At 37.3% G+C, this 11487-nt stretch overlaps 1 protein-coding gene and 1 long non-coding RNA gene across 2 annotated transcripts; both read right to left on the reverse strand.

The window, feature by feature from the left end:
- Positions 1-492: 492 nt before the first annotated feature.
- LOC135151060 (uncharacterized) lies at positions 493-1750 on the reverse strand. Its single transcript, XR_010289523.1, has 2 exons — positions 1660-1750; positions 493-828 (listed from the first exon to the last, which is right to left on the reverse strand). It is a non-coding gene; the product is annotated as an uncharacterized LOC135151060 (long non-coding RNA).
- Positions 1751-8843: 7093 nt separating this feature from the next.
- LOC135151431 (uncharacterized) lies at positions 8844-10850 on the reverse strand. The gene has a single exon (XM_064089880.1). The coding sequence runs from the start codon at positions 10848-10850 to the stop codon at positions 8844-8846; it is 2007 nt and encodes a 668-aa protein (XP_063945950.1).
- Between the last annotated feature and the right edge of the window lie 637 nt (positions 10851-11487).

Genomic DNA, 11487 nt, shown 5'->3' on the forward strand with positions numbered 1-11487 from the left:
TGTAGTTTCATTCTTGGCCTTGTAGCTTCATTATTGACTAGATTGAAGTTGGAAACAACTTATAACTTCATTCCAGACTCGTTTGAATTTTAAAACAACTTGTAGCTTCATTTTCGGTTGTTTGAAATTGGAATCAACTTGTAGTTTCATTCTTGACTCGTTTGAGCCTGAAAACAACTTGTAGCTTCATTATTGACTAGATTGAAGTTGTAAACAACTTGGAGCTTCATTCCAGACTCGTTTTGAAGTTGAAAACAACTTGTAGCTTCATCATCGGTTGTTTGAAATTGGAATTAATTTGTAGTTTCATTCTTGGCCGTTTGAGCGCGGAAACAACTTGTAGCTTCATTATTGACTAGATTGAAGTTGTGTTTCTTGTAGCTTCATTCCAGACTCGTTTGAAGTTGAAAACAACATGTGTGACGCCCTCCAAACCAGGGGTCTCGATTTGGGGGTCACAACCTGACTCATAATTATATAATATGCACAGCGGAATGAAATGCTAATATTATAAAACAATAATATGACCCCTGCATGCAACTGGATCGTACACAATTTATGATATGAAACAAGCACTAATAAAACCATAATGTGATTACACACTACACACCTGCCTAGAGTAGCTTTTACAGTAAACCACACAAACCCTCCAAAAGTCTAAATAAGTTTTATGACTAGTTCAAATTTTTATTACATACTACCAAAAGTTCTATGTATACTCTGGATTCTTCCTACCTGAGCAGGAAGATTGAACCGAAATATCTGTGGATGGTTAAGTGGGACCCTCTTGCGAGCGGTAAGGCGCATCCTCGGCATACTTAGGTCTGGCTGAAAGTTTAGCACAATAGTAACAAAGCAAGAATGAGCAACTAGAAGGCTCAACAATATATATATATAAAATGCTTAAATGTAAAGCATTAATAAGTGCTATTCTTCTGGAAGGAAAAGATAAGGAATAATAGTCTCTCATGGAAAACGAAAGCAATATTAGCTTAAGTAATCAAATTAAAATTTTGATTTCAACTTTCACTGACGGGTGTACTATCACAACTGATCAGCACGTGTAATAGTACGGGATCACACTTCGTAGAAGCATGTCCTAATTCACAGGTACCAAATATAAGGCAACACATTGGCCTTTGGCAGAAAAGTATTATCATATTTCAATAATACCCAAATATCCTTTCACTGGACCGCCGTCCCGGCCTCTTACGCAAAAACGTTTTATTTTTCTTAGGGAGTTGAATCACTCAACTCTCTCGATCAACAAACTCGCCATTTCACATGGTCCGGAGTAATCATATCAACTGATGGCAACATAACTAGAATAGTTAGTTATTTGCTAATTATGAACTTTAACTCGGTACTGTTTGGAGTATATCTGGATAGCATAGTTTTCCACTATCTATCTTAGAAGTAATTCGAGAATTCTAGTAGAATGATTACTAGAATGTAGTGAATTCAATCATTGGAATGTATTGAATTCAATCATTATTTGAGTATCTGTATGGTGTATGAATATTGAACAACAATTAAATCCCAAGCATATGATATTCTATGAATTGAAATACAGAATATAATAATTGCATTGGCAATAATTAAAAGTTGTGGAATAAATCACTTGCTCTTAATAAATAAGAGAAGAATAGAAATACTTGCCTTTGCTGAACTCTACTGTCACTTGCTTTAAAACTTGGAGTCACGAACAACTCTTGAATCTATAAATCAAAATTATTGATTCAATCACTTGGTTCCATTCACTTGACGTAACTATACGTCTCGTTTTTAATATAAACTACCCAATCGATTATACTAATCATGGTATTGTCACATTTTTCACGTATCATATAGCAAGCATTGCACATAATAATATATGATTTATGTCGTCACGTACCACGTGTTGGTCTAGTACAGGTATTCATTTCAGTTATGAATCTAACTAAAATTAACTAATCAACTCCTGGTGGACTAGACAATATGCTCATGCTTTTTAATAAAAGATCGATCAATAATTAGCAATCCAATTTGACCACCAAGTCACCAGTTAACATTTAAGCAGGTTATCATTTAGCAATCTAACGAAATATTAATCTGGGAATTGATTTATATAAATAATATCAATACAACAATAGTAGTAATACACTTTGATACATCTCAAGATAATCATTCAAAAATAAGAATTAACTTCATTAATATTATTATTAATATTATCATTGTCAATTATTTAACAATAATAATAGAAGCAATAATATAATCAAATTAATTCATTTTTTTGTTCCTCCTCTGTTTTGAAAACACAGCCCCTGCTGCCACACCGGACTGCCGCCGGAACGCCGCCGGACTCCGGTCCAACATCACCACAGCCCCTCTCTTCCTCCCTTTCTCTCTCTCTCTCTCTCTCTCTCTCTCTCTCTCTCTCTCTCTCTCTCTCTCTCTCTCTCTCTCTTTCTCTCTCTCTCAGCCCCTCGACTAGCCTCCATGGGGGCGCTGTTACAGCCGCCCATCTCCATTTCCGGCGAATCCCTCTTCGCCGTCGACGAGTCGCTGCCCAACTCCGCAGCCACTCCGCCTTACCCCACAACGGGTGAACTGTGACGCCTCTCTATGTGACACCCTCCAAATCCGGGTCATAGACCTGGGGGTCACACACAACAATATAAACCTGTAAACCATAATAATATATGCATTGACCCTAAACATCCACGGATCGCTTCAGGTTATAGTATGAAACAAGCCACAACTTAAGTTATATTACAATACCTCGAATCCCAATTATCATCTTACAACTTATAAACATAAAACGTAGTGCTTACACACAACGATACTCAAAAGTTTATACTATCAGCAACTCCTAGCAAGGCTTCCCAACACTCATCCTGATACCTTAGCTTGATGGCTAGCCTGTGGGTCCTCGCTAACAGTAGTCTCTTTCTTCACTGGAAAAGAACATAAGGAATCGCAAGAGTGAGCTTACAGCTCAGCAAGCAATATAAACCATAAACTGAAGTTCAACAATTATCAATAAAAATGAATCAGGATATCAAATCTCTTTTAAAGCAGTGCTAAGAATTGGATATTCATATTTTATTTAAAACCAAGGTTAGGCTGTTGATCAGTCACGCACTAACCCCGAGCCAGGTACATACCAAGCTCTATCACTGGATCCAAGGCACGCATTGGCCTAACGACCACGAATCTGGTCCACACTTACAAAACAATCCAATTCTTTAACAATATAATGAAATCAACAATATCTCAATAAATCAGAATCAATACCATTTGAACAGAAGCAATATTATCAAACAGAATCAAAATCTTCAAATCAGAATCATGATAATTAGTGGAGCAATACATATCAGGATCAAAGGATAATTCAGAAGTAGGTTTAAGTATCCTCATCATATGTTTGAAGAATGTCTTGAGGTTGGAAGAAAGATCAAATATATGGTGAAGCTAATCTGAGGTTTTGTAGAGAGAAAAATGTAAGTGAGAATAGCTTGAGGTTTCAAATATGTTTAACTTGTAGGAATTTCAAGTGTTAGGGTGTATACGTGTGAACCTTCTTCCAAAAGAGTAATATAGGTGTTTGTTAAGACATTGTATAATTTGGTGAAGTATTGTAACATATAGGCTTGTACTGGTTGGTCATGCAAGGATGAAAGAATATCAAAGTGAATGATTTGTGTTTCCAAGTCTCAAAGAAATGGGTACAAGTTCCATTGAAACCAAAGTCAAGGTTAAGTTTGTAATTCAGGTGTCAAGAGGGTTGAATAAGGTTTATCAATAATCAGGATCAATAGCACAATATATCAACAGATGCATTTTTAAATCTATCCAGAACAACGACATTATATGCAGAACAGTAACTCAAGGAGTTTACAGAAGTACAAGTTGAGAATAGAGCACTTGCCTTATTCAGAAGCTTTACTTCTCTCTATAGCTTTCACTAACAGAATCACTCCAACACTACCTGCTTTCCTTTTCTAAGCCTGTCCTTCTCTGATAATCAGAATATTCATCTATCAATATTCATTCTCATGTCATCCTATTTGTTTCATAATCGAAACAAGCTTCTATCTACCCTTCGTTTCACTTAAATCCGACTTACGGTTCAAAAGATACGATTAAAACAGTCATATAACGTTCACATAAGCATTTCACATCTCAATCAAGTAACACATAGCACCTAACACATAAGAGAATCAATGAAATAGCTTTTCAGAAAAGGTTTGAGGTTGAAATGATTTTTCTGGTATTTATTATGAATTTTCAAACATTTTTCGGAATAAAAACGGGTAAAAGAATCAATTTATAACTGAATAAACAAGTCCGAATACTCGAAATAAGGTTCGAAATCATTTGAAATCAATTAACGAACCTTCAACATATTTTTGAATAATTTTCTAAAGCTTGAAACTATTTTTCTGGATTTTTAAAAACATTTAAAACAATTAAATCTAATTAATAAATCAATTAAAATCAATTAATAAATAATTAAAACAATTAATCAATTAATAGTCAAATTAATTGACTAATTATAATAATTAATTACTAATTAAAGTTAATTAATAAATTAATTTAGATTTGTTTTTGAATAAAGAAATAATTAAAATCTATTTTTGAAAATTAAATAAATGATTTTCGAAATTAAAAATAATTAAATAAAACTGATTTTAGAAATCTGAAACTCCAGGGTTTGATTTGCAAGTTTTCAAAACTTCAGGGGGACTAAATTGCAAAAATTGGAAAGTTCAAGGTCTGATTTTCACCATCTCCAAACGTCAGGGGGCTGAACTGTAATTTTTACAGTTCTCGCCGTCCCGACGCCGGAGACGGCGTTCCAGGCCGTAGACGGCCACCCCAAGGTGCAGATAACATCTACAACTCACCAGGAATCTATATTAATCATCAAATCGAGCTGGAGGTTCGTGAATTGGCCGGAAAAACTCGAGGAAGTTCGCCGTCGCCGGCGAAACTTCTTCTCGTCGATTCGGCCGATTCTGGAACCTCTGATAACATTTGAAGGCATGTACACACTCCTGGGAACATGATAAACATGATGGTATCATTCAATTTCACTTCTACCTCCTGGATTAAAAAGCCCTAATTTTCAATTGAATCTGTTCTTCGGCTCAAGAACCCTAACCCTAATTCGAATGATTAAACTCAATTTTGAACATGTTATTGAACTCCAAATCATACATATGATATACCAAAATGATCAGGAGAAGATTATCTACAACATGGAAGCATAACATCACATAAACCACATCAAAATCAAAAAGCCCTAATTAAACCCTAATTCATACGAAATTTCAAACTCAAATTACTCTCCAAAGGTGAATCTCTACCTGTTTTTGAGACTTGATATGGATTCTACGCGTCGATACCTTCGTTTGGACTACTTGTATGCTTGATTCTGAGATCGATAACGCCTTCAAACCTTCGATTGAACTTCAAGAACGCGAAGAACGAATAACTAGTTTCTCTCGATTCTCGTGTATTGAAATGATAATTATGAAAAATAAAATAGTAATTATCCTATTTATAATTACGAATAACTGGCCCCCATTTGGATCATACCGGACATAAAATACACTTCTTAATCATTAAATATTAATAAAACTGATCCGTTCGGAACCGACTTTAAAGATAAATATCAAATACACACATTACGAGAAACTTATGGGGCTCCGAGCTTTGATTGGCGCGAACTACGAGAGTATAATGCTTTAGCCAAAATAATTTGGGGTTACAAATATCCGGCGTACACGTTTATCGATACGGTAAAATAATAATAAAATATTCATAAAATCGTTCCGAAAATCTTTCACGTAAATCCGTACACCAGATGGGAAAAGTTAAAACACGAAAATGGTTCAGAATGTCTCAAATAACAAACCAGCGAAATTTTCCCGGAAGCCCCCCCGGGGTTTAATTATCGAGTAAACGGGTTTAAAATCAATTTAATAATAATATTTTATAATATACTTAATTAATCCTTAAATCAAATATCAAATCATATAATAATCCATAATCTACCAAATGAGTGCCTAAATTCTCCATATTTTGATCTGATCATATAAAAATTATAATTTCACAAGTCATAACATACATAAACGATCATTCAACAAGTCACTTAACATATAATTCACAATTAATTCACATAATATTCACAAAATATTCGCATACTGGCATAAACAAATACATGTCGAAATCCCGGATATTACATCCTTCCCCCCTTAAAAGGATTCTGTCCTCAGAATCTGCTAAGAAAACAAGTGAGGATATTTCTCACACATATCACTTTCTAACTCCCAAGTTGACTCTTCCACTTTTGGGTTTCTCCACAATACTCTCACTATTTTCACCACTTTGTTTCTCAATACTTTCTCTTTTCTATCTACAATCTCTATTGGACTCTCAACATAAGACAAATCTGCCTGAAGCTCTACTGGCTCGTACTCTATCACATGCCTAGAATCTGGATGATACTTCTTAAGCATTGACACATGAAAGACGTTATGAATATGCTCCATATGCGGGGGTAATGCTAACTCATAAGCCACTTTACCAACGCGCCTTAAGATCTCGAATGGTCCAACATATCTGGGACTTAGCTTTCCTTTCTTGCCAAATCGGGATAGTCCTTTCCATGGCGAAATCTTCAGTAATACTGGTTCTCCTTCTTCAAATTCCATATCCTTCCTGGCTTGATCCGCGTACTTTTTCTGACGATTCTGTGCTGCAATCAGTCTCTTTTGAATGGTTTCAATAACTTCCTTCGTCTGCTGAACTAGTTCTGACCCAAGTAGTTTGCGTTCTCCTACTTCATCCCAGCATACGGGTGAGCGACATTTACGTCCATAAAGAGCTTCATAAGGAGGCATTCCAATACTTGCATGATAACTGTTGTTGTATGAGAATTCCACTAACGGTAGATGTTCGTCCCAATTGCCTTTAAAATCGATGGCACAAACACGTAACATATCCTCGATCGTTTGAATAGTTCTTTCGCTCTGACCATCAGTTTGTGGATGATAAGCAGTGCTCATATTCAATCTGGTGCCCAAGCATTCCTGAAAGCTCTTCCAGAATCTCGAATTGAATCGTGGATCTCGATCAGATACAATGGAGACTGGAACTCCGTGACGAACGACGATCTCTTTCAAATACATATGGACTAACTTGTCTAATGAGAATCTTTCGTTAATGGGAAGGAAATGAGCTGACTTAGTTAGTCTATCTACAATAACCCATATGGCATCGTGATTTGCCCTCGTTCTAGGTAATCCAACTATAAAATCCATCGCAATATGTTCCCATTTCCACTCTGGAATCTCTAGGGGTTGTAACAATCCACTCGGTCGCTGGTGTTCGGCCTTCACTCTTTGACACGTATAACATTTACTTACCCATTCTGCAATCTCTCTCTTCATATCTGGCCACCAATAATTCTCTTTTAAATCCCTATACATCTTAGTGCTCCCGGGGTGGATTGAATAAGCGGAACTATGTGCTTCATTTAAAACTTCATCTTTCAGCTCCTGTACTGGTGGAATCCATATCCTAGAAGAAAATCTTAGAATTCCCTGATCATCTTTTTGGGTACAAAGTTCTTCCCCAACTAAATTATTAACATCCTGTTCCATTACGGTCTCTTGACATTTCCTTATCTTTTCTAGTAACTCTGGTTGAAAAATCATTGTATATAATCCAGCTTCTGAAGGTTCACTCACTCTAACTTCTATTTCCAGCTTTTCGAATTCTCTATATATTTCCTTAGGTAACGTCAACACATTCAGTCTTTCTTTCCTGCTCAAAGCATCTGCCACTACATTTGCCTTTCCAGGGTGATAATTGATGGTGCAATCATAATCCTTTATCAATTCTAACCACCTTCTCTGCCTCATATTCAGCTCCTTCTGTGTAAAGATATACTTCAGACTCTTATGATCAGTGTAGATTTCACACTTTTCTCCATATAAATAATGTCTCCAAATCTTCAATGCAAAAACTATGGCTGCTAGTTCTAAATCATGTGTAGGATACTTCTGCTCATGGGGTTTGAGTTGTCTGGATGCATAAGCGATGACTTTGTCATGTTGCATCAACACACAACCCAATCCCTTATGAGAAGCATCACTATAAATTACAAAATTCCCTTGCTCATCTGGAAGTGATAACACTGGGGCTGATACTAACCTTTTCTTTAATTCTTGGAAGCTTTCTTCACACTTTTCAGTCCACACGAACTTTTCTTCTTTCCGGGTAAGCCTCGTCATTGGTACAGCAATCCTTGAGAAATCTTGAACAAATCTTCTATAATAACCTGCCAAACCCAAGAAACTTCTAACTTCTGTTGGTGTCCTTGGCCTTTCCCAATTCATAATTGCCTCAACCTTGGAGGGATCTACTTTAATTCCTTCTTTACTGACTATATGGCCTAGAAATTGAACCTCTTGTAACCAGAATTCACACTTTGAAAACTTAGCATACAACTTCTCTCTTCTCAATGCCTCTAAAGCCATCCTTAAGTGGGTTGCATGATCCTCTGTGGTTTTGGAATAAATCAAAATATCATCTATGAATACAATCACAAATTTATCCAAATATGGTTTAAAGACTCTGTTCATTAAGTCCATAAAAGCTGCAGGGGCATTGGTTAATCCAAAGGCCATCACTAAAAACTCATAGTGGTCATATCGGGTTCTAAAAGCTGTTTTAGGTATATCTTCTTGTTTAATTTTTAACTGATGGTATCCCGATCTTAAATCAATCTTCGAAAAACATCTCGCTCCCTTCAATTGATCAAACAAATCATCTATACGGGGTAATGGATATCAATTCTTAATGGTTAACTTATTAAGTTCCCGATAATCAATACATAGTCTCATACTACCATCCTTCTTCTTCACAAACAACACTGGTGCTCCCCACGGGGATACACTGGGTCTAATCACTCCCTTCTCTAACAAATCTTGTAACTGGGTTGCCAATTCTTTCATTTCTACTGGTGCCATTCTATATGGGGCTTTAGATACTGGTTCGGTTCCAGGTGCTAAATCTATGGCAAATTCAATTTCTCTATCTGGAGGCAATCCGGGTAACTCATCTGGAAATACATCTGGGAACTCGTTTACTACAGGAATATTTTCAAACTTCACAAATTCTCGACTCTGATCAGTTACATATGCTATATAAGCTTCACAACCTTGACGCAACAATCTCTTCGTTTGAATCATAGTCAAAAACTTCTTCACCTGTTTCTGCCCTCGAAATACTATCGTCTTCTCATTCGGTGTTTTTAACATCACCTTTTTATTACGACAATCTATTTGAGCGTTATGCTTCGATAACCAATCCATCCCTAAAATAACATCAAACTCTCCCAACTTGAAAGGTATCAAGTCGGCACAAAACTTATTTCCTAAGATCTCAACTTCACAATTCCTATAAACTTGGCTAACAGGGACACGTTCCTGATTAGCCAATTCTATATTCATGACCTCATTAAGCAATTCTATAGGACGATTCAACTTATGCACAAAATCTTCAGAAATAAACGATCTAGTAGCTCCAGAATCAATCAAAACCTTGGCACATAAAGAATTCACAGTAAGCGTACCTGCCACCACATCGGCATCCTGAACTGCATCCCTCATAGTCATGTTGTAGGTTCTGGCTTTGGGAACTTCTGGGACTACTGGAGTGGATCCCATAATTCTAAGTGTAGGGTTACCTGGAGCTGGTACCTTGCAATCCTTCACCATGTGTCCTGGTTTTCCACACCTAAAACATGTTATCCCAGCTGCTGGAGCCCTATTGGGTTGGTTCCTTGCTGGTTGATCTCGAATCATTGGGGGCCGTGCTGGTGGGTTCTGACATTCCCTAGAATAGTGTCCTTTCTGATTACACTTATAACACACTACATTCAATCTATTACAGATTCCCCCGTGTCTCTTTCCACATATCTGGCACTCCGGCAGTGGAGGCCTTGGTTGATTTCCAATAGCTGGACGGTTTCCTTGTCCACTACCACCTACATCTGGCTTCTTAAAAGTGGAATTTCTCCCCTGCTGAAATTTCCCTTTCTTCGGGTTAAAGTTCTGAAACCTTCCCTGTTGAAACTGTCCCTCATGATGCTCTGGCTTACGCCTCTTTCCCTCTTTCTCTTTCTGAGACATTTCGCTTTCCGTTTCCGCTATCATTGCCTTCTGAACAACAGCCGCATAAGTATCTAATTCCAATATAGCTAGCTTTCCCCTGATCCATGCCTTTAAACCTTGTTGGAATCTCTTGGCTCTCTTCCTATCAGTGTCTACATAGGTCGGAACAAACCTAGCCAACTCAGCAAACTTTTTCTCATACTCAGCCACTGCCATGTCCCCTTGCTTCAATTCTAAAAACTGTAACTCCATTCGATCCTGGAGAAATTGAGGAAAGTATTTCTCCAAAAACAACTCCTTAAACCTATCCCAAGTAACATTCTCTGTCCCTTCCATTGCTCTCACAGACTCCCACCAATAGGTGGCCTCTTCCTTCAAATAATAACTAGCAAACTCAGTCTTCTGCTCATCTCTCACTTTAACTAGCATAAATGCCTTTTCAATTTCCTTCAACCATATCCTAGCCTCGATAGGGTCCGCTGAACCCTTAAACTCTGGGGGATTAACAGACTGAAAGTTTTTGAAAGTAACCTGGGGATTAGCCTGCCTTTCCTGCTGCTGAGTCAGGTTGGCAGTCTGTTGGGCCAAGATCTGTAGAATCTGGGCCATTGTAGGTTCTGGATTATTGTTATTGTTGTTGTCATCAGGGTTGGTTGCACGGGTTTGTCTTCTAGGAGGCATAGCTCTGTAAAGAAACAAGCAGTTTATTTAACCTTCAAAACTTTTAGCAATTGTTTTTAGAAAAACAGAATATTTCTTTTTGAAAACATTTTTGATCATTGAATTAAATAAATCGCATGCTTCTTCACAGAACAGAGCAATAATGAAAGAAACAGGGTATAATGATATCACAGGGTTTATATGAAGTGCAGTATGTAAAACAAGTGTAATATGTAAAGTAAGTAAAACGGGTGCAATAAAGTAAAAGGACAGTATGAAAAAGAAAAGTTCTAATATATATAAAGAGCTGGGGGTACATCAGCGCAAGCGCTTGTCAAAAGTAAAACACAACAGCAACCTACACACTGGTCAGCACATCTTAGTCTATATCAGGTCAAAATCGGCTGACACTACCCTACCACCACACACTACACACTACACACTAATATACATGGTACCTCCACTCTGTAACTACCACCGTCTAACTCCAAGGAAAAGTAGGACCTCCAAGCTTATCCAACTCCTTCATCATCCATATGGCCCACTCCACTAAATCACTGTAGGTACTCTGATCTTCAGCTATGGCACCAAGCTTCGCCCTCGCCATCATCCTAACATCTACAATCTCATACCTCAGCGCTCGCTCAGCTCTCCCAGT

The sequence above is a fragment of the Daucus carota genome, chromosome 3 (assembly GCF_001625215.2).
Source record: "Daucus carota subsp. sativus chromosome 3, DH1 v3.0, whole genome shotgun sequence".
Lineage (NCBI taxonomy): Eukaryota > Viridiplantae > Streptophyta > Magnoliopsida > Apiales > Apiaceae > Daucus > Daucus carota.

Excerpts from the sequence above, each read along its gene's own strand:
- LOC135151431 (XM_064089880.1), bottom strand. The coding sequence starts at position 10,850 with ATGCCTCCTAGAAGACAAACCCGTGCAACCAACCCTGATGACAACAAC.